This window comes from Zootoca vivipara, chromosome Z2 (genome assembly GCF_965207765.1).
Source record: "Zootoca vivipara chromosome Z2, rZooViv2.hap1.1, whole genome shotgun sequence".
NCBI classification, from domain to species: Eukaryota; Metazoa; Chordata; class Lepidosauria; order Squamata; family Lacertidae; genus Zootoca; species Zootoca vivipara.
The window spans coordinates 31,234,886-31,258,922 of record NC_142585.1 but is presented as its reverse complement, the minus strand read 5'-3'; the positions used below and the strand labels follow the sequence as shown (position 1 = coordinate 31,258,922).

Below are 24,037 nucleotides of genomic sequence, written 5' to 3'. Positions count from 1 at the left end.
ATTGTTGTGGGGATTGAATGAGAAGGGAAAATACCACATACGACACACCCTTTTGCAGAAATAGTGCAAAATAAATGCAATAAAATAAATAAGAATGCAAACCTCAAATGTAAAAAAAACAGAGTAAAGAGGTGCTATTATAAAGGTGCTAAATGAAGGCTGGATGGAAATGCAATAAACAAACAAACTTGCTTGGAAAGAGGCAAAACCCAAAATTTCAGGGGATATGGGTCTGGAGCAGCCCCCCCCCCCAGATTTCACCACTGCATTTGATCAGTACTGTGTATTTATAATCTGGGTTGCTCCAGGCATGGAAAGGATTTTTTTTCAGGCTTTCCCCCCTCATTGGGAGTCTCCTTGCAATGAGAAAAAAGGCAGCTCAAGTTTTGTCCAAGCAGAGACCTGGTTGGGTGGAGACTTGTCAGGGAGTCCTTAGTTGTGGTTCCTGCATTGAAGGGGTTGTATCAGACCCTTGGGAGTCCCTCCCAAGCCAACAAGTTTATGATTCTATGCTGTGTGATCCTGGACTGGCAGATGTGGGACATCCGAGGAGGGGGTGGTGGGAATGTAGAGGAGGGAGGGACATGTTGTACCAAGAGACCTGGCCAGGTTAGCAGAGGGCTGCATCTGAACTGGGACTTAGCCCCTGCACCTATTGAGAAAACCCCAGCTCACCCCTAAAACGGTAATTATGAATAAAGTGGAGGCAGTGCCTTCTAGCCAGGTGAGAGCAGAACAGGCTTCTATTCTCTTCGGGAGAGCTTGCTGAAAGGAACCAGGTGGGCTGTAATTCATGCATTGCAGAGGGATGGGTTACCTGACACCTGTGGGGGTCCCTCCCAACCTTACCATTCTACGACTCAAGGCTCATTTGGAAGAGGCAGACCGACTGACCACCTTTTTCAGGAGGCCCTGAGTTCAATCCACTCCCCACAGCACCATCTTCAGCTGGGCCTGCGCTCCCCTCTACCTCTGATGGCTTGGAGAGCCCCCAGGTGGCAAAGGCTACTCAGGGGAGGGGAAAAGAAAGAAGCAGGGAGAACGAGGCCCCCCATCCGTCCCCCAAAGCAGGAAAGTCTCCACTCTGGCCTGGCAGGCTGCTACATTTGTCAAAGCATATTGGTGTCACCGCCATGCCTACCTTGCAGGGCAAGTGTGAGGGGAGCTGGGGAAATGTTTGCTCCTTTATGGTTGGAAGTTGTTTCAAAATTGGTTTTTTAATATTGTGTTTTAATGCTGCAGTCCATGAGAGTGAAGGGTGGGCAGTAAATAAATTAACAATACACCAATACTATATGAAATCTTTTAAACATTTTATCGATATTAATATATTCATAAATGCTTAGTATAGACACTATTATTGCTTAATAAATAAAGATATGTTGACACCAATAATACAATCTATAATAAAACAATATATATCAAAATTAATTAGTATTATTATATTAATCCCAATGACATAATACCACTAATAAATTGTTAACACTAATATTAAAGCTCGGCTGCCTCCCTTCCCTTTATCCCTCGCTAGTCAAGCTCCTGTGAGAGCAAGCAGCAGTCAGGACTCGCAGTAGGAATAGGTCTCCTCGTGAGCCGGCCCGTGCAGCGCACGAGTCACTGCCGTCGAGGCAGAAGCGGTAGCAGCAACAGCAGGCGCGGGATCAGTCCCCGGGAGCGTCTGCCGCGGCCGCGCCTCCTCGAGCTGGGCGTGGCCTCCCGCTCCTCCCTCCTTCTCCTGCAGCCGTCATTCACGACAGGACCCGTTCTCCGCTGCGCCGCCATTGGCCGCCGCACCGGGGCTGTCCTCGGTGACCGCCTGCTCGCGGGTGTAGAGCGCGGACAGGGGTGCGCGGCGCGCCAGTCGGGGTTTGGCGGCCGGAGAGTGCGCGTCGTTGGAGCGCAGCGAGGAGGAGCAGCCCGGGAAGGATTGCTTAGCCTGGCCGGAGGAAGAGGAATCGCAGCCGGCTATGGGAGCTGCCTGAAGCCGCCGCAGGAGGCGCCGTGGAGGATCGGGGATTTACTTTTCGTCCGTGGTGTGGATTTAACAGGGGGAGTCGGAAGCGCAGGCGCCGGAAAGCCGGCGGCGGAGGCGGCGGAGGAGGAGGATGGGCCGCCCGGAGGGGACCCACGACGGCCGCCGCCTCCTCTGCCGTCGGCTGCTGCTGGGACTGCTGCTCGCCCTGTGCCGCCTGGCGCCGCCACTGCTGGCCAAGAGCCTCGAGCCCGTCGCCTGGAGCGCCGCCAACCCAAAGTACGTGCAGCCTCGACGGGGACGGAGGGCGGGCTGGGGAGGCTGCCGGCCGAGGCCGGAGCGGGGAGCACCGGCTGCATCTTCCAGTCCCAACTCGGGAGCGGCTCCGTCGGGCTCTTCTGTCCAGGAATCCCTTCTGCCGGGGCTGGGTTGGACAGGGCGGGCGCTGGAGTCCCCTTCTCCCCCTCCCGCGTTGTTCCTGCTGCGCCCTTGACCGGCCTCGGAGGGCGAAGCGGGCGCTCCCGCTCGTCGGAAAGGCGCCGGCGTGTCCCGAGTCCGGTTTCGGTTTTTTTCCCGGGGAGGAGAAAGGGGCACCTGAGTGGGTGGTTGCATTTCCCTCTTAATTTTTTAACCCTCTCCCCAATTTTCATTTATTGTCTTGGAGGAGAATGGCACTTCTTTGTTGCTGAAATAGAAAACCGAGTGAGTCCGAATTGCGTGTGTGTTCTTTATGAATGTATTTTTAATTGGATTTTCAATCGCAAATGAGCAAAGAGGAAATATCAAGGCAGCACTGTCCAGATTGTGGAAGACAAAGGAGTCTCCTGGTGTGTGTTGGAAGGGGGGGGGCGCCTCCTCTTTTCCATCTATTTTTGTAAGGGTTTTTGTATGGCACCTACTTCCTTCCCCCTTGGCTTCTCTGTTTGGGCCCTGAGCACTTCACCTGGGGGGGAGTGTCATCTCAGGTTGCACCCAAACTGGATGCTGGCACCCAGTCGGAGTTTCTTTCTCTTAATAGGCGACGGATTAATTCTTTCCCCTCCAAGGAGTTGTCTAACTTTCACCCCTGTTAAATGCTACACACAGGGAATCCCTTCTTCACCCATTTCTCTCCGCTTTAAAACGAGGCTTCTTGAGTTGAATGGTACCCCCAAGGGTCACCCAGTCCAACCTCCTGTGATGCAGGGGTCAAATTGGGTGACGGGGTCTTTTGTTGCAGGAAAGTGGGTTTTGGCTTGGCGTTGTATGTGTGCGTGCAGGGAGAGGTTGGAATGGGGCAGAGAGCTGAGTTAAAGGTGGTGGTGGTGGGCTAAATGCCACACTCTCAAGGTGTTTGAGGGTTTTTGTATGGCACCTACTTCCTTCCCCCTTGGCTTCTCTGTTTGGGCCCTGAGCACTTCACCTGGGGGGAGTGTCATCTCAGGTTGCACCCAAACTGGATGCTGGCGCCCACTCTTGGGTGTGGCTGGGAAGGGAGTTGTTCCTGGTGAATGCTGTTGAATAGGGTGCCCAAAATTGACCCACTCTGATAATGGAAATTGACCCACACCAAATGGAAACTGACCCACCCATATTTCTTCTTTCCCTGTCTGGCACCAAGTGACCCTTGGGGTCAGGTTTATCCCCTGCCCCGCTGTGGTTTGTGGGGCTACCCCTAAACCTGGCTTGTCAAGAGTAGCTGAACCCCAGAACCCAGACTTTGAGTTTTCAGTGAGTCGAAGCAAAAAAGGCTATTACTGGCTGCGCTCTGGAAAAACCACTGAGACACCCAGGAATAGATGGTAAACATAGTGCCAACATAGTGTTGATTTGTCCAACAGACCTTCTGCATGCCGCCTTGGCTGGCCTCTGTCTGTCAGATCCAGCTGCAGAAATGTTTGGCAGGCGTTTGCAGACACAAAGCATCACCCGCTTCTCTCTACGGAGCTGTGGGGTTTCCTGAGTTTGACTTTGCAGAAAGTCTCCCTAAGTGCCTGGTTCCCAGTCTTCCCGGGTTCTCCTCCCCCCCCCCAAATAATTTTAACTCAAGATACCTATTGTACTACCTTGTGCTGGGCAAGGAGGACAGGTTTTGGATTCAGCCCTTCCACTTCTCCCTCATCAAAATGCAGATTGTAACCTCCCTGGGGCAGAGACTTGTCTGTCCCCACAATACAATATTCCATGGAATATGCACATGGCATCATAATGAAATAATACTTTAATAGTTGCAAGAAACATCCTTGGATGTAGAGAAAAGTGTGTGGGTCCTCCCTCCATGTGATATTTATTTATTTATTTCATAAAAATTACACCTGCTTGATTGTAAAAAAAGAAAAGAAAAAAGAAATCCTCAAAGTGGCTTACAAAAAAGATAACAAAATTGTCTCTGAGAAAAAAGGAGGACGATAGTTTCAGACTGATGAAAAGTTGAAATAACAATAAACCAGATTAAAATTCCCATCAACTTTCTGAACATCTCGGGAGGACAGCGGATAAATCTAATGATGTTAATAATAATATATTTGGTCAGGCGGCTTGATTTCCAAAAAGTAAAGTGGTTTCCTAAAGTGATCACTAAGAAACATTACCAACAACAGTGCAAGACATACAAATAATTAAAAACAAAGTGATAATGATAGAAAGTGCATCTTTTTGCACCCACGTTAATGGAAGTTAAGTGGGGTGGGGGTGGGGGTGGCGGCCCAGCAACTTGGGAGTGCAAAAAAGCTGGGCTGTTGCTTATCTTTATATTGCTGCCAATAGCTTTGATAATGTAGCAGTATGAAATAAATAAATAACATTGGTTTCTGGGTTCCTGTAAGTCCACTGCTGGGACCTCACATTTTTCCTTTTTATTAAAACAATTGCAGTGCAATTCCAGGCCTGCCTCTGTACTTGGGTTGTGCAAAAGAAATGTTAACAATGGCAGATGTTTCTTTCCAAACAGTCCTCTCAACTGGGAGAGTTTAAAAAAAAAAAGTCCTCTGAGAGATGTTTAGATTCCCAGTTCGAGTGCTAATTATCCGGAGACGTTTGGAGACTGATTTCATCAGGATGTTTTGGGAGCGGCTATCCTTTATCTTATAAGTCTGTTTATCTCTTTTAGGGTGGGAAAAAAAAATCAAGGGTGAACTAACCCCACTTTGTCCGTCAGGGAACAAATCCCAGAAGGTGGAGGGAGGGAGAGATTGGGGGGGGGGGGGAAAGAGATCATATTCTTTTCAAGTCACATAGTTGGGAAAGGACCCATTTTCTCCAGCCTTCAAAAACATTAGTATTTATTAAAATTTTTAGCTGCTACGTTTCTCCGAGCACGACAAAAAGAATCATTCTGCATCAAGTTGTTGGAAGACATATTGCTGAAAAAGGGGAAACTTTTTGATTGAAGAAATTGAAGAAGGTGGTCCCCCCCCCCAGTAATCTAGCAGATCAGTTTTTAAGGGTGGAACTAGAATTCGTGAGCAGGATTCTGGAAGAGCCTGGAATCTTAATGCACGCAGGGGTCTCTATTGAGGAGTGAAGGTTTTTTTTCCCTTTGGGGGTGGGGGTGCGTTTTTAGATACAACTGGACCGATGTGGGTCTTGAAGTTTTGAGAGCCTTTTGTTGGATGATTGGTCACCGCTTCCAAATAAAAAGGGATAGCATGCCAAATTACAGCTAGAAAGTTTCTGTATGATGGGAGGCCTTCCCTGCCAAGTATTTTATTGTCTTTATTTATTCATACAACATAAGATCATAAGAAGAGATTGCTGGATCAGGCCAATGGCCCATCTAGTCCAGCATCCTGTTATCAGTGTCGCTCGCCAGATTTCCATTATAAGAAGCTTGCAAGCAGAATTCGAACACAAGAGCAACTCTCCCCTCCTGCGGTTTCCAGCAACTGGGATTCAGAATTGTCACTGCCCCCTGACCATGGAGGCACAGCTTAGCCAGCGTGGCTAGTAGCCATTGATAGCTGTGTCCTCCTCTATGAATTTGTCTTTTTCAAAACCATCTAGGTTCGTGGCCAGAAGTCCCAGAATTTACGGTAACTAAGAAGTTATTTCCGAATCTTCCTGCATTCAGCATCACTGGGCACCCATGAGTTCCAAGTGTTATTTGCACTATCTCCAGATCACGCATAATTTTATAAACTTCCATCAGTGTTGAACAATGCTACCCCCCCCCCAACTCCCTGAAGCACCAAATGCCTATTTACTGTAATTGCATTTGATTTTAAGTCATTTTTAAAAACAAAGATATTGTTCAGTAAATGTATTTGGAGGCCTATGACTTTTGCGTGCTTTTCGAGTAGATTGCCCTTGAACCCCTTCCAACGCTGCAATTCTAGGATTCTATGTTCTGTCGATGTTGCATATGTAATAAAACAAGACCAGGTTGATTGAAAAGTCGGGGTTTTCTAGCCTGTTCGACTCTCTCGGGACGTGGGTTGTCAGTTTGTCCAGTTAATATGAAGTCCCAGAGTTGCGAGATCTGGTTCTCAAAGCAAGCCAGCATTTAGGGTCTCTCAACAGTTGGAGAACCTTTTGCCATGATCATCATCACCTTTTGCCATCACTGCCTCCTGGAGGAGGGAGTTCCATAGTTTAACTATGCACTTAAAAGAAGCACTTTCTTTTCTGTCTTGCTGAGTTTTTCAGCATTCAGTTTTGTTGGTTGTCCATGAATTACAGTGTTAGGACAGAGGAAGAAAAACTTTCCTTTAGCCATTTTCTCCATGCCAGGCATAATTCTTTAAATTTCAGTCATGTCGCCTTTCCCCCTCTACTCTTAAAAAATCCCAACTTCTGCAACTTCTCTTCATAGGGGAGCCACTCCATCCCTACGGTCATTTCGGTTTCCCCTTCTCTGAAACTGTCCCAACTCAGCAGTATACTTTTAGAAGCGAGGTGGCTGGAACTGTACTCAGTGGATCAGTTCCTTTGGCACATGCTTTCCCACTTTTGGATTTGGGGTGGCTGGAGGATGTGGCAGGAGCAGTCTGTGGTTGTCTTGCAGGGCAGGTCGGCAAGGGAGAGAATACCTTGAAGGGGAACATCCTACCCTTCTGTGTGGTTGGAGATCTTGTTAAGTTCCCACCAAAATAATATGGTCAGAGACTTCAGCTGAGGAAGTGTGTGTATTACAAAACAAGCAAACTCTTTAAGTTTTAAAGACCAACTTTTCCACACATTGAGCTGTAAAGCTCAGAATCTCACCCCCTCTTTTTGTATGTTTGTTCTGGAGCATGCTCTGTGAAAACCCGCTGTTTGAAGCTGAATTGGAGCAAACAGCAATTCAGGTTTTCTGTGGATTGCTGTTTGCTCTCATTGAGCTTTCAAAGAGCGGGTTTTCACAGCGAAAGCTCTGGAGAAAACAAAAAGCATTAAAGTGCGAGCTGTGCATGGAAAGCGTGGGGGAAAGGAAGTTTGGATTCTCTCCCCTTTCTCAGATGCCTTGAGAAGACATGAAAACATGGGGGTTGGGCTAGATGATCCTTGGGGGTCCCTTCGAACTCTGCAATTCTGTAATTCTGTGGAGGTTAGTTTATTGTGAAGCTTTCCATTTTATTCTATAAAACAGAACAGTTACAATGACAGGTAAAGATTGACAGACAAAAAGTGAAGCTATAAAATAGGCGCATAGAATAAGGCTGGTTGCACAGTGGTGCCTCGCTTAACGAACGCCCTGTAAGACAAAACTTTTGCTTAAAGAAAGGATTTTTCTAGCGGAGGTTGCCTCGCTAGACGAATTCATTTTACGAAAAATTTGTCTAGCGAATCGCGGTTTCCCATAGGAATGCATTGAAATTCAATTAATGCGTTCCTATGGGCAAAAAAAATCCCAAAAAATTCAATGCATTCCTATGGGATTCGCTAGACGAATTTTTCGTTATAAGAATAGACCCGTGGAACGAATTAAATTGGTCTAGCGAGGCACCACTGTACTTGGGTGAAAATAGCAATGTCCAATTAAAGAATATCAGCTTTATCTGATTATTCCAGATTTGCCAGTCTTTTGACAAGGGTTGTTTAGGAAATGATGCTTCCATTGTATATGTCATAAAGAAATGCCAAACCATACAAAAAGCCTGGTTATTCTAGCCCTTGTTGAAATATCAAATTATGTGCATTTTTCTCCTCTATAGCTCTATTACAGAGCAAGTGCTAGCTACCAAGCGTCCAGTGTTAAGATTTTGGGCTGCTTTCCATAGAGCTGTGATGACCATTTGAGCTGCCAAGATCATATATAAAAGCTGTTCTGTTGATACTGGTATCATCGAAAATAATCAGTAGCATTCATTCTGGACAACAAATAGCAGTTTCTTTAGTAATATTGATCACTTCTGTCAAAATCAAATTCCAAAAACCTTGCACTAACTTGCTTTCATTGCTGGTTTTTAAGCAGAGTTTGGATGGTTGTCTGTAGGAGATTCTTTAGCTGTGCAATTCGTGCATTGCCAGGGTTGGACTAGATTACCCTCGGGAGGTCCCTTCCAACCCTGTGATTCTGTGCTTCATTTCAGGAGATTCTCTGGAGCACATAATGGTGGTTCTGCCTTTTTTGTCCCCACCTAACTGGCCTCCATAAGTGCTGTGATTTAATATTTGTTTTCAGAACAAATTGCCTATATCCTTTAAAAAGAAAAACAAGAAGTGTGGAGTTTTCCAACCTGGTAGAAATGGTGTTGCACTTTGTGGTGTTGAGAAAATAACTTTAAATGGTTCAAAATTTCATATGATTTAACAGAATGTAGAAAAGATGGATACTAACACCTTAAATAATCTATTTCTAATGTAACCAGCAGACAGAAAACCAGAAGTTTTCTCCCTTTATCTTTAATGTTTCTTATCTCTCTGTTCCTTTCTTCTTTTTCTTCTTTTCCTTTCTTGTTCCTGTCTTGTTCCCTTTCTCTATCCTCTCTTTCTTGTCTTTTTGATTCTGTGTGCTCCAAATAGTATTTTATTGTATTGTGAAAACTGTAATAAAAATCATTTAAAAAAATGAAATTGTTTCAAATTTCTGTGCACTACTCCTGCCTCCACTTTTCTTTTCCTCGCTCTGACATAACTTCTGCTACACTAAAACAGTAGTTTATATATAACTTTCTGAATGCTACCTAAGCCAGGATTGTGGGAGAACTTTTAGCTTTTCTTTGGCTAACATTCTTGAGTTAAATATCTGATGGAAGGAACAAACACCGCTTTACCAGATTTTACTACCTGTTTTAAAATCTTCAGTTTTATAGAATCATAGAATTGTAGACTTGGAAGGGGACACCTAGCATTGCTTCTAGATAAGCAAGCAATCATTTATTTTGTATTTTGGTAGAGATAATGGAATCGGAGTTCTCTACCTTTTCATCATATCTAAACATTTATTTCTTTGTAGTTGCAGGGCAAAGATGGCTCGAATAATTCGTGAAACGCTTACGATTCGTTCTGCGTTTTAAATTCACTATTTATTCTTGATCGTCTTTTGGAATTTTCCTTCCAGGAAAAGTTCCTGTATATATGCGCGTGTCTGTGAGTGTGTCAGACAGACAGACAGACAGACAGACGCTGGTCTGGTTTTAATTTTATCCCCTCGTGCCTGAAGGGGGAAGTCTGCTTAGCAAATATCTTTCCGGGGAAAGGAGAACAATGGCCTTGCTTGGGTGATTTCAGTCATCCTTTTTTCTGCAATGCCAGACGTCCGGGGTTGCTCGATTTGGGGTAACGGGGCAACATCTCGGAGCTAAGGCGGGGCCGGCCCTACGGGTGCCGGGAAATGGGGCGGGGGCGCCGGAGGGATCCATCGCACCATGGCGCCAGGGGCGCTTAAGACGGCCTGAGCCAAGGGGTGAAATTTTGTGATGAGGTCATAAGGACGTATGAAGAACCTGCTGGATAAGGCCAAGGGTTCATCCTTCCATTCCAGCATCCTGTCCACACAGTGGCCGACCAGATGTTGACTATGAAACTATGGAACGCCCTCCCACAGGAGGCAGTGATGGTCACAAAATGGGATGGCTTTGAAAGAGGATTGGGCAAATTTGTTCAGGGGGAGAGGGTTATTGATGGCTGCTAGCCACAATGGCTATACTCTGCCTCCAGCAATGCTTCTGAAACCCAGTTGCTGGAAACCACAGGAGAGAGGACTCTTGTGCTCGGGTCTGGTTATTTCCCGCAGGGATTGTTCCCCACCTGACCGGCCTCACTATTCACAAAAATTCAAAGTTCCTTCTTGCCATTTTAGTCAGTAAACATGGTGTATTCAATTAGGCACAGCATGGAGAAAATCTGTTTGGCCACTGTGAGAGCAGGATACTGTCTCAGATGGGCCCCTTGGCCTGATCCAATCAGCCTCATCCTGTGTTCTTATGGAAACCTCAGGAGGGGGAGTTCATTTGCACTCAAATCCTCCTTGCAGGTTTCCCAGCAAAAGGCATATGGTCTCCCTCTGTGAGAACAGGATGCTGAGCTACATGGGATCTAATTGTGTGCTTACAAAGCCTGATGCTTCTGAATGGCAGTTGCTGGAAACTGCACAGGGGGAGAGGGGCTCCCTTGTTTGTACTTGCTGGTTTCACCCTGGTGCATCTGGCTGGCCTCTATGAGACCAGGAGGCCTCCCTCATCCAGCACCCATGATGGCCCCTCATTTCCTCTGGTGCTGAGAGGAGCGCAGGGCTTCATATTGGCCTTGCTCCACTTTAGAAAAGAGGCTGGTGGAGGAGGAGCTGGACAGGACCTCGGGCCTGGGATCGGGAAAAGGGAAGGCTGTAGGTGTTGTTTCACCTGAGACATCAGGTGTGCCACGCCATACCATTGTCAGGTTGCAGGCGGGTGGGTGGGTGGGAGGGATCACAGCATTGGCTGCTCCCCCTATATCTCTTTTTATGGGCTTCCCTCGTGCTGAATCTGTAATGCTGCGGTGCGATTACTGAAAGAAGCGAGGCCTTGTCAGCATAGAATCAGAATTTTAGGGGTGGAAGGGACCCTGAGGGTCATCCAGCCCAACCCCCTACAGTGAAGGAATCACAGCTGAAGAATCTCCAACAGGCGGCCACCTGACCTTTCCCCATATCAGGGAGACAAGAGACAGCAGAGCCTTAAAGTTTCTGCCTCCAGGTTGAGATGTTGCAGCCTGGGGAGACCATTATTATATTAATAATAATAATTTATGATTTATACCCCGCCCATCTGGCTGGGTTTCCCCAGCCACTCTGGGCGGCTTCCAACAGAAAAATAAAACACAGTGATCTATTAAACATTAAAAGCCTCCCTAAACATTACATTTCGTTTTCATTTCATTTATTCAGAGTGTTTTCATCCCCTCCCGTCAGCCAAAAAGGCTCCCAGAGCAGCCTCAATGAAAAATGAAAATGAGACAGTCCATGGAGGCTAAGAATCTTGCAAACAAACAAACACACACACACACACACACACAGCACACAAGGAAAAAAGGGACGAGGAGGGACCAGAAATATCAGAACTCAGACAGCAGTTTCTAAGCCAGGCATCCCCAAACTGCGGCCCTTCAGATGTTTTGGCCTACAACTCACATGATCCCTAGCTAACAGGACAAGTGGCTGGGGAAAATGGGAATTGTCGTCCAAAACATCTGGAGGGCCGAAGTTTGGGGATGCCTGTTCTAAACTGTTGTTGCTGCAGTGGGCAGCTGCCATAGTTCAGGGGCTGATGGGTCTGCATTTTTGATGGAATGAGCTTTCTCCCCATCTCTCCCACTGAGGCAGCATGGTGTAAGGGCAACTCAAAGTGATTTACAATATTTTAAGCAACAACAACAACAACAACAACCCAACCCCCCATCCCACATACATACATGATAACCAGCATTTGTATTTTTTTTTTTGGTATGTGTATATATATGTATATGTATATGTACAGGGATGTGTGTGTGTGTGAGAGAGAGAGACAGAGAAAGAAAGGTGTGTCTTTTCCTTAAAAAAACCCTATGTTAAAACATCCCACCCACGCAAAAAGGCAATAGATGATTAAAAGCCAAGGTGTGGCAAAAAGGAATTTTTTGCCTGGCACCTAAAGATGAGTAATGGTGGTGCCAGGCAAGCCAAAATAAACTTGGCTGTGATTCCTGATTTTATTTCTGGGGGCAGGGTGGGGAAACAGGGGTTGGACTAGATGGTCCTTGGATCCCCTTCCACATTCTTCTCACTTCCCAATTGTTTTCCAAGCTAGTTGAGTAGCCACAGTGTATACCAGGCATCCCCAAACTTCGGGCCTCCAGATGTTTTGGACTACAATTCCCATCTTCCCCGGCCACTGGTCCTGTTAGCTAGGGATCATGGGAGTAGTAGGCCAAAACATCTGGAGGGCCTCAGTTTGGGCATGCCTGGTGTATACCTTCCATGTGCAGGAAAATTCTACCTCTAAATGCCATGGGCTTGCAAGCTGGCAAGTGGATGGGGGCGTAATTCTTTATTTCCTCCATCCTCCTGTTGGCTGTGGAAAGTAGAATATTGTGGGCTGGATGGATTTTTGCTTCCATCCGAAGTCTCTTGAGCAATCATGGAGGGCTGATATACAGTGGAGTGGAGTGGACTCCCTCAGAAGATGGTGGATTGCCATTCCTTGGCTACCTGTGAAGGGATTATTGAGCTGTGATTCCTGCCTTGCAGGAGTTGGGCCAGATGTCTCTTAGGCTGCCTTTCAACTCTAAAGTTCTACAACCTGCTCCCTCCCTCCCTGTTTGTCGAGCATCCCGCACCTCCTGCCGGCCAGTAGCCTGAGGGTGGACAACTGAGCTCGCTCAGGACTGAGGACAGATTTGCTCTCGGCAGTTAGCCAGAGGCCCTTGACAAAGGTCTATTTACAGTAACGGGCACAACCCTGCTCAGCTGAATGCTGTCGGTGCGATATCTCAATGGGGAAACAGAGTTGGGAAGCAGCCCAGCTTGGCTTTTTATAGCTGATGAGGACAACAGAGAGCCCCCCCTTATGTCAGTAGGCTTACCTTCCCCCATGTGTTGATGCAGAATTAAGAGCCTCCCATTCCCTGCAAGGTGCTCCTTAATCATAGTTGCATATAGTATAGTACAGCTGGAAGGGACTCTAAGGGTCATCTAGCCCAACCCCTGACAGGTGGCTATCCAACCTCTGTTGGATGGAGCGACTCCCCTGTGAGGAAAGGTTGCAGAATTTGGGACTTTTTGGTTTAGAGAAAAGGTGAGGAAAAGAGAGGGCATGATGGAAGTTTATAAAATGACGCGTTGCTTGGAGAAAGCAGAGAGAGAAACATTTTCCTTCTCTCGTAACACTCAGTACTCAGTGGGGACATCCTATGAAGCTGAACATTGGAAGATTCAGGACAGATAAAACAAAGTACTTATTCACACATAAACTATGGAACTCACTCCCGCAATAGGCAGTGATGACCGCCAACTTGGATGCCTTTAAGAGAAGATGAGAGAAATTCCTGGAGGAGAGGGCTGTTGATGGCTACTGGCCGGGATAATGGCCATGCTCTCCCTCCACAGCTGGAAGCAGCCATGCTTCTGAATCTCAGTTGCGGGAGACCACAGGAGGGGAGAGAGCTCTTGCGCTCAAATCCTGCTTGGGGGTTTTCCATTAGGGCAACTGGCTGGCCACTGCAAGACCAGGATGCTGGACTAGGTGAGCCCCTTTTGGCCTGATCCAGCAGGCTCTTCTTATGTTTCTCTGTTTAATATCTGTAGGAAAGGAGGCTGAGAAAGTGAGGCGTGTAATGGCAGGAAGAGATTGAGTTCCATATATTTTTATTAACAAATCACCTTTTGTTCTTGCACTCAAACCCATAATGGCCATCTGGTCAGCCACTGTGAGAACAGGGTGCTGGACTAGATGGGCCATTGGCCTGATCCAGCAGAGCTCTTCTGATGCTCTTTGCTCCTGCCGGGTCCTGCCCTGCCTTTGCAAGCCCTTCTGAACATTTGCATTCTCCTTTCTTGCTCTGCAAAACGGCCCTCTCTGCCTGGGCCCCAAAGAGGCAGGGCTGCGAGAGAAGTGCTTGGTGCTCTCTCCCTTCCCTTTGATTAAAAACATGGTCTCTTAAGCTAGCAGCCCCTGAAATGGCTGAGACAGGGCAAGTGTGTGTGGGGGGAGGTGCAGGAGTGGGAGCTATTGGTCTTCACTTGGAACAGGAGGGCAGTTTGCAAATGTTCCTGCTAATTAAAAGAAAAAGTGTGCAATTGCCTGCAGGCCTGCCTGCAAACTCAGCTTTGCTTTTGTGAGGAGTGCAATTCCTTTGTTTAGTTTTGCCACCAACATGATCTCGGTCTCCCTCGAGAGGGAAGCAGGGAGTCCATTTCAGGCCACCTTCCTCTCCCAGGAGAGAAGCGTGTTTTTAAGATGTTGCTCACTCTGTGTATGCCCAGATGATTTCTTTCTTTGTTTCTTTCTCTGCCTCCCAGCTAAGGGAACTTGATGGCTGTACATCAGGAAAGGAATTGAAAATAAAACTACCGGTAACCTAATTCCATTAGAGAAATCTCTTGGTGCCAACCACACTTGCAATATACTGTGTATGATTCTAGTTCCCTCACTTGAAAAAGAATAGTGCATGGTTGGAAAAGGGCAACCAAAATTATCAAGGTTGCCGCATTTGGGATTTTTTAGCATAGAGAAGAAGCCTGGCATGGGAAAAGTGGGTAGGGAAAAGTTCTTCTCCCTCTCACAGAACACCAGAATTCATTGACATCCCATGAAGCTGAATGTTGGAAGATAAAAAGAAGGATTTCTTCACTTAGCACGGCACTCGCTCCCACGGGAGGCAATGATGGACACCAACATGGGTGGCTTTAAAAGAGGACTGGGCAAATTCAAGGAGGAGAGCAGAGCATTATTGGTGGCTACTAGCTAGGATACCTATGTTCTGCCTGCACTGTTGGAGGCAGCAAATGCTGCTGAAAGCCACAAGAGCAGAGAGTGCATCTTGTGCTCAAATCCTGCTTGCGGGTTTTGCACAAGAGGCATCTGTTTGGCCACTGTGAGAACAGGACACACGAGTAGGTGGGCCACTGGCCTGATCCAGCAAGCTCTTATGTATTGTACAAGCTTGTCTTAGCCTCCCCCAGGCCAAGACTTTGCCCTGCAGAAATAGCTTGACCAGAGGCCACCGAAAGGCACACAGATGCCAGACTTGTAAGAGAGGCAGCACTGAAAAGCTGCCTTTAACTCAGAAGTCCCCTTAATTTGCTTATGCTCCTGAAAATGTGCAAGCAGCTAAAAGTGTTGGGGGGGGGGGGAGTGTGATCCTGGAGGCTGGTTTCTCTTTTCCTAAAAGAATCTTAGAATTGTTGAGTTGGAAGGGACTCCCAAGGACCTTTTAGTCCAAACCCCTGAAATTCAGCAACCACTGCTAAAGGAATCCCTGACAGATGACCATCTGACCTCTGTTTAAAACTCTCCAATGAGGGAGAGTCCAGTATTTTCTGAGGGACCGTGTTCCACTGTGGAAAAGCTCTTACCTTCAGAAAGTTTTTTCCTAACATTCAGTTGGAATCTCCTTTCTTGTTTTTGAATCTGGGTCCTCCCATCCGATGCTTCAGACAACAAGCTTGTTCCATCTTCAGATGGCTTATACCTACAACTTATGTCCAGGCTATCTGGAAGACTGTTTTCCTGCATCTGAATCTGCCTGAGCTTTGAGATCTTTGGAGGAGGCCCTTCTCTCAGTCCCACCACCCTCAACTTGGTGGGGGACGCAGGAGAGGGCCTTCTCGGTGGTGGCCCCTCTCAGACAGCTTGGAACTCCCTCCACAGAAAAGCCAGACTGCTATCCTTCTCTCAGCAGGTGAAAACAGGCTGCTTGGGGACCAGCTGCTTTAGTGAAAGGGCTGGTGCTGTACTGCTTTTATTGTGATTATATGTTTTTTAATAGAGCTTTATTTATATCTATATTTTGATGCAATATGATTTATTAAAAATTATATATGTCACTTAATTATAATGTTTAAGTGTTCTTAAATTATTGCTTCCCCTTCCCTATGTTTTTAGCTATTCTTATTTTATTTTTAAGCCTCCTTGAATTCCTCTCAGGAAAAGGACAGAGGATAAAGAAATAGATGATGATGATGATGATGATGATGATATCACCTCTCAGCTCTTCTCTGAGCTAAAGTTCTGAAATTGTATGATATTGGCTATCTGTAATCCTAACGACTCCTCTACAGGGTAGGACACAGTGTCTGGGCTATTGAAATGAATCTGCATCTGGTTCTCTCTCCCCCCCCCCCCCCCGGCAACTCCTGCTTTCAGAGTCCTTTTTTTTTGTCTGCCAGTAAAATATATCTGGAAGGAAGAAATGGGAGACTGAACCAGTAACTTGAAAGAAAACTCACCCAATTAAAAATGGAAGATCCCCCCCCCCCCAGCAAAGGGTAAAAAGCATAAAATTACTTTTGTTACGAAAAATATATATGCAGTTACAGTGATTCATAGGAAATGCAATAAAGGTTGTATCTCTGTGTAAGTGTTGCCAAATACTTCAAAGTAGGCAGACGCACTTAGGGTGGGTGTCAGTGAAATGATCTTGGAGGCGAAGTCCAGGATAAAACCAGTTATAGATTTCCTACCCAGCTGTGATGGGTGGGTGGTGGTGGGGGGGAGAGAAAGTTCAGAAACCCCTAATCCGATCTATGAGTTACTGTGCACAGTACTGGCCAACAAACCTCAGAAAGTATCATAGAATTGTTGAGTTTGAGGGGAACCCAAGGCTCATCTAGTCCAACCCCCTGCAACGTAGGAATCGCAACTGCACTGCAGAGTTGGAGAAGGTTCAGAAAAGGGCAGCTGAGATGATCAAGGGGTTGGAGTGATGCCCTGATGAATTAAGATTGCAGTGTTTGGGACTTTTCAGTTCAGAGGAAAAGCGGGGAAAGTGGCAATATGGTGGCAGTTTATAAAATTATTCATGGCCTGGAGAAAGTTGGAGAGAGAAATGTTTTATTCCTCTCATGACGCCAGAACTCGTGGACATCCAGCGAAACTGAATGTTGGCAGATTCAGGACTGATAAAAGAAATTCTTCCTTGGTTACACTCCTGCAGGAGGGCAGTGACGGCCACAGACTTGGATGGCTTTAAAAGAGGATTAGACAAATTCATGGAGGAGAATGGCCACAATGGCTGTGCTCTGCCTTCAAAGATGGAGACAGCGTTTTTTTTCCTGAAGGTATTGTTGGAAACCCCAGGAGGGGAGAGTGCTGCTGTGCTCAAATCCTGCTTGTTGGTTTCCCATTAAGGGCATGTGTCTGGTTAGGCACTGTTAGATGAAGGTGCTAGCCGAGATGGGCCTTTGGCCTGATCCAGCAGGCTCTAAATAAGAGGGCATTTCCCCATCCTCTTAGACCCTGTGAGTATCGCAGGCATCTCCACCTGCCTTCCAGCCCCTACCTGAATACTAGCATGTTGGAATTCGAACTGTTTTTCCACAAGGGGTTGCCAGCCTGCTGTGGCCCCACTCTTTGCCGGGGGCCTTTGCTGGCATCCCTATACCTTCCGGGATCCCCTCTAGACCTGTAGAGTAAGCATCCCCAAACTTCGGCTCTCCAGATGTTTTGGACTACAATTCCCATCTTCCCCAACCACTGGGCCTGTTAGCTAGGGATCATGGGAGTTGTAGGCCAAAACATCTGGAGGGCCGCAGTTTGGGGATGCCTGCTGTAGAGCGTCCCTGATCCATTCCTGCCTTCAGACTCTTTCTCTCTGAGCAGGACTTTGGTTCCAGAGAGACAACTGGAATAATTATTGCAGATCATTTCCCCATTTAGCAGGGTCCTGCTGGATTGCTTAGTCTGCTGAATGCATTGCTCATTCTTCCCTCTTAGTTTTTGAAGCCTTCCTCATTCCAGCAATTATTTTTTCCCACCCAACGGGATCGTATTTCTGCTTTAAGGGCTTTAAACCCCCTGCAAAGAAACGCTCTAGAATTGTTGCACAGAATAAAATAATTTTAGGGTTGGAAACGACCCCCAAGGGTCATCTAGTCCAACCAACTGCAAGCAACGAAACGTCAGGCAGAACCTTCTGAGGGCAATAGACATTGGGCAGTGGAACAGGCTCCTTTGGAAGGTGGTGTGCCTTCCTTCCCTGGAAGTTCTTAAGCAGAGGTTGGATGGCTACCGTACTTGTCATGGGTGCTTTAGTTGAGATTCCTGCATTGCAGGAATTAGATGACCATTGCAGGTTACCTTCCAACTCTACAGTTCTACCCACGTTTTCACAACAATTAGGCCACAAGAGTACTTCATCACAGAACCTGCGGGCCGCACATTGCCTTGTTGCACCATGGTGGTGCTGGAGAGTGGCCTGAATATGACCCCCCCAACCCTCCCACCTCCTTTCCAAAGCCCAGAGCCTGCCCCACTTACCAGGCTTTGGGAAGGCAGCTTGAAGGAGGGAGGGGGGGCGTCAAATGTTGCGGAAGGCTGCACGTCGGACCACCCTGATTTACATGGTTTGGGCAATTCTCCCTCGAGACCCACCAGAATATGTTTTGCCCTGCGAGTCTAGATCTGCATCTGCACTGAGCATCTCCACTCCCAGCTGTCAAGGCTGGCAGGGTGGTGTGTTTTCTGCAAAGGGCCTCCTCTCTCTCACCTCCCTTCCCCCCAGCTGTGGGTGATGGATTGGCCCTTGAAAAGGGGGCCCTCCCACATTCCACCCCATTGAAAAGGGCTTGACAAGTAATGAACTCCCTTTCCTTTTCAGAGGCTCCGAGCTTGTGTGACCTCGTTTCTTTGTCTATGAGGCAAATGTGATTGGATGAGGCCCGCTCCCTCTTCCTTCCTCCCCCCCCACTCCAGGTGCTGCTGCCCTCCCTCCCCAAAACCTGGAGATAATAGGGCAACTCTGGGTCCCCTTTATTTGATGGGTGCAAACTCCCTGGTCATTAGGGAAGGAATCGAAAATAAAGCTTCCAGTATCACAATCTCGTATTATCTTTGGTGCGTTTGGAATATACTGTGTACGGTTTTGGTCACATCACCTCAAACAGGATATTTGAAAATGTTTCAGGAAAGGGCAACCAAAACTGTCAAGGGGATGGAGTGACTCCCCTGTGACAGGTGGCCACCCAACCTCTGTTTAAAAACTTCCATAAAAGAAGAGTTGCAGTGCATGAAAAAAAATTGCATTGTTTGGGACTTTTTAGTTTAGAGGGCATATAAGCAAGAGGCAAACATGATAGAGGCTTATGACATTATCCATGGCCTGGAGAAAGTGGACATCCAACAAAACTGAATGTTGGGAGATTCAGGAGAGTTAGAAGGAAAAACTTGTTAGTTAAACTGTGGAACTTACTTCTGCAGGAGCTCACAATGGCCTCAGACTTGGATAGCTTTAAAGCAGGACTGTGGCCAATAGAAGTTAATACCCCTCTCCCCCATGAAGTCTACTTCATGGGGGAGAGGGCTAAGAGGGCTATTAATTTCTGTTGGCCACAGTGGCTGTAATCGGCCTCCACAGTTGAAGGCTGGAATGCTTCTGAATACTCAATAATTCTGAATATCCTTAACACGCCATTTTCAGAACGATTTTACCATCAGGAAAGTTCTTCTTGTTTAGTCTTAATCTCCTTTATTTTAACTTGAATCCATTGGTGCTACCCTGGAGCATCAGAAAACAAGCTGGGAGGGATCCTGATGGTCATCTTAGTCCAGTGCTTTGCAATGCAGGAATCACAGCTTAACTGTTCCTCCTAAGTCTTGGTTTCCAGACCCTTGTCATCTTGGTTGCCTTCTGCTGCACACAATCAACCTTGCCAATGTGCTTCTTGAATATTCTCCTTGTAATGTGAACCAATGGATTCCTAATTACAAGAAAGGAAATTCCAACTGTACATCAGGGAGAACTTTCTGACAGTAAGAGCCATTTGACAGTGGAATGGACTCCGTTGGGAGGTTGTGGGCTCTCCTTCCTTAGAGGTTTTTAAGCAGAGGCTGGGTGGCCATCTGTCAAGGATGCTTTAATTGAGATTCGTGCATTGCAGGGGGTTAGACTAGATGACCCTCAGGACCCTTCCAACTCTACAATTCTATGATACTTAGAATTTTGTGGTGCCCAGAACCAGAACTCCCAGTGGGGTCTGATGAAAGCAGTATAGAGTAGTGCTGTGATTTTTCTTGATTGGGACACTTGAGTTCAGTTAATGCAGCCTGTAATTGCATGAGCCTTTTTTTTTTTTTTGCTTTTGACTCATGTTAAGCCTGTGGTCTCCCAAGACCTCATCTTCCTTTTCACATGTCCTGCTGTAATGCCGGATTGTCGTCGTCCCTCCCCAATATTTCGGCATCTGATTATTCTTGCCTAAGTGCAGAACCTGGCATCTGCCCCTTTTGAAATTCTGTGTATAAGACGCCCCCATGTATAAGATACCCTCTATTTTTGGGTATCCCAAATTAAGAAAACAGCCCTCAGCACTACCTGTGTATAAGACGAGCCCCAATTTTAAACCTATTTTTTTGGTAAAAAACCCCCACCTAGTCTATACACGGAAAAATGCGGTAATTGGGTGAGCTGTAGCCAAGTTCTCCAGTCTGGGACTCCTTCGCTCCAGGGCTTGGAGGTGCCTGTGGGTCATTCTGACCTGGGTATCTCCACTTAGAAATTTATCCCCACATTGCTTATGCTGAATCTGCAACTCTCTGATTTGCTTAATGAATGTTTCGTGCCAGTACAAGCCTGGAATTCGCTCTGAGCGTTGCACATGGCTAATGAGTCACTTATTTTAGAATGAGGAATAAAAATTGGAAACTACATTGAAGCAGGAGGAGGCTGGCTCAGCTCAGTGCATCAGCAAGCAACCTTTTCCTTGAGGAGCCACAGATCCCAGGGGAGGATCATTCGCACTAAGGACCCCCAAGAGTGGGTTTGGGCCCGGGTGAATCCCCCCCAGGCCCCCCAACAAGTGCAGACCAGCTAAAAACCCTAAAAACACATAAGGGTTTTATGTGGGATTTGTATTGATGTACAAGCCCCCACTCCAAGCAACTTTGTTGTTGTTTAGTCGTTTAGTCGTGTCCGACTCTTCGTGACCCCATGGACCATAGCACGCCAGGCACTCCTGTCTTGCACTGCCTCCCGTAGTTTGGTCAAACTCATGTTCGTAGCTTCGAGAACACTGTCCAACCATCTCGTCCTCTGTCGTCCCCTTCTCCTAGTGCCCTCAATCTTTCCCAACATCAGAGTCTTTTCCAAGGATTCTTCTCTTCTCATGAGGTGGCCAAAGTATTGGAGCCTCAGCTTCACGATCTGTCCTTCCAGGGAGCACTCAGGGCTGATTTCCTTAAGAATTGATAGGTTTGATCTTCTAGCAGTCCATGGGACTCTCAAGAGTCTCCTCCAGCACCATAATTCAAAAGCATCAATTCTTCGGCGATCAGCCTTCTTTATGGTCCAGCTCTCACTTCCATACATCACTACTGGGAAAACCATAGCTTTAACTATACGGACCTTTGTCGGCAAGGTGATGTCTCTGCTTTTTAAGATGCTGTCTAGGTTTGTCATTGCTTTTCTCCCAAGAAGCAGGCGTCTTTTAATTTCGTGACTGCTGTCACCATCTGCAGTGATCAAGGAGCCCAAGAAAGTAAAATCTCTCACTGCCTCCATTTCTTCCCCTTCTATTTGCCAGGAGGTGATGGGACCAGTGGCCATGATCTTGGTTTTTTTGATGTTGAGCTTCAGACCATATTTTGCGCTCTCCTCTTTCACCCTCATTAAAAGGTTCTTTAATTCCTCCTCACTTTCTGCCATCAAGGTTGTGTCATCTGCATATCTATGCCCTGCTTATTATACAAATGAAACATGGAATAGGAAAAGAAAACAATTATTCTGAAAGTGCATATAAAAAATATAAACATTTAAAATAAACTTTTTTTGTTCTGTTTGGGGTTTTTTGCAATAGATTTGTGATGATCCATGTTAAGCGTTGGAAAGGCATAAAAAAAATTCTCTAAATGGGCTCCATATTCCGTGTGACAGCCCTTCAGATATTTGAAGGTGGCTCTCATATCCCCTCTCTGCCAACTTTTCCCCAGAATAAACATGTCCAACTCTCTCATTCATGGAGTCAAAGAATTGGATGGGGCCACAAGAGTCATCTAGTAGTCCTACCCCCTAGAATGTAGAACCCACAGATAAACCGTTCCTCATAGGGCTTGGCTTCCAGACCCTTGATCGTCATGGTTGCCCTCCTGCACACCTTCCAGCTTATCAATATCCTTCTTGTTTTAACACTGTGCAAGTATTTGCACATGGACGTCTGTATTTGCTTGAAACTGGAACCTCTCCAAATGCTTTTGGTTTGGGTTGGTTAGGAGAGAACTGCGTTAACCTCTAATTTCTGCTGTCTATCTGAGGGCAGTCTTGTCTTTGTCTTTTACAAGCTCAGCAATCCCATTTTCCTGTTCCCTGGAGATCTGCTGAACCCACTCAGGTAGAAAGGACGTCTGAGGTTTAAAAATAGACCCCACGGAGGTGGAGGCAGGTTAGAGACCTCTCCTGCTGAAGGAAACTGAGCAGATGCAGTGGGAGCCAATAATAGCTCTCATTGTCGTGATTGCCAATTAAATCTATTCCTTTCCAAATCTATTCCTGCCTCAAAGCAGTTTGCAAAAAGACTAAAAATCAATAGGATGATTGGTAAAAATGGTTGAAACATTCAATTAAACTAAAAAACACGCACCAGCATTCCAGGTAAAAGGGTAAGGTTTGTCTAAAACAAAAAAATGTTTTTAGCAGGCGTTGAAAAGTGTACAGCAAAGGTGCCTGCCTGATATCAATAGTCAGGGAGTTCCAAAATTTGGCTGCTTCCACACTAGAATATTGATTTATTATTACCATTACTATTATTCCCATTACTATTATTACCAGTCCGGGATTCAAGATAAAATAGAAAAAGCTCAAAACGCAGGAAATTACATTAAAATGTAATTACACACTAATAGAAATTAAAATGATATTGAGAAAGATCCATTAGAAACATGGTCAACAACAATAGAAACAGTAAATGGTATACCGGTAGTGAAGGCGCCTGCCTGGCATCAAAAGGCAGGGAGTCCCACAGTGAGGTGGCAGCACAATAAAAGAGTTGAGTTTTTACAAATGCAGAATGGGGATTATGTGGTACCCGTACCTGTAAAGGACTGCAGCAGTTGTGTGGGCTCCTGTGGGGTAAGGCAGTCTCACAGGTAAATCGGTCCTAAATTATTAAGGGCTTTGTATATTGGCAGCGATCATTTTATGCATGTCCAATTGATACGCAATCACACACTTGTTGCTGCTGTCAAGGAAGTGGACCGAAAAATGGTGTGGGGCGGAACACGGGTGCGTGTGTGTCGCTTATGTGTCTTCCGCTGATGTGCACCGGGGTCAGGAACAGAATCCCCACACATAATAGTCGCCACCTGTACCACTTGAACTCATCCTAGTAGCAAATGGAGAACCAGTGCAGATCTTTTGAGTACTGTATAGGGATTATATATACAACAAGGCCTTGCAGCAACTGGGCTGCAGAATCCTGCTCTGGCTGCAGCTTCTGGATCCAGCACAACAGAAGAGCCCATTGCAGTAGAGTGGCACCTCTGGTTACAGACTGCATCCATTCCGGAGGCCCAGCCGTATCCTGAAAAGTCCGTAACCGGAGGCACCCTTCTGCTCATGCACGCACAGGGCACAATTGAGTGCTTCGCGCATGTGCGCATGGCGAAACCTGGAAGTATACACTTCTGGGTTTGCCGCGTTTGCAACCCGAAGTTTACATATCCAGAGGGATACGTAAGCAGAGGTATTCCAGTCTTGAAGGAGCTGATTTTAAAGGGAATGTAAGGATCTTAGCTAAGGGCCAGCAGCGGCGCCTGCAAGGACCAGAAGGAGCCTCTTGCTCGCTTGGGGATCAGGTTTTGCAAATGGCAGGCTCAGAATGGTCACGGCCTCCACTTCACAAGGCCTCTCCTGGGAAATGGTTGCCATGGAGAAAATCCTCCCAGTTCACAGCTGCGACAGAAGGCTGGGTTTGTTGACATGCAAAGTTGTTTTCTGTGTGGTGGCAGACATTTTGGGAAACCTCTTTTCTCTCTTTCTCTTTCTCCTTTCTCCCTCTTTTTC

The 24,037-nt window shown here is 46.5% G+C and overlaps 1 protein-coding gene across 2 annotated transcripts in view; it reads left to right on the top strand.

The window, feature by feature from the left end:
* The first annotated feature begins 1,754 nt into the window (after nucleotides 1–1,754).
* Nucleotides 1,755–24,037, top strand: part of EFNB1 (ephrin B1) — a 74,462-nt gene continuing 52,179 nt past the window's right edge. The window contains exon 1 of one of the 2 annotated variants that reach the window (XM_088664702.1): nucleotides 1,755–2,251. In XM_088664702.1, the coding sequence (XP_088520828.1) occupies nucleotides 2,106–2,251 (146 nt within the window). In that variant the 5' untranslated portion in view covers nucleotides 1,755–2,105. The remainder of the gene's footprint in view (nucleotides 2,252–24,037) is intronic. The other variant, XM_035113208.3, reaches the window with a different exon arrangement.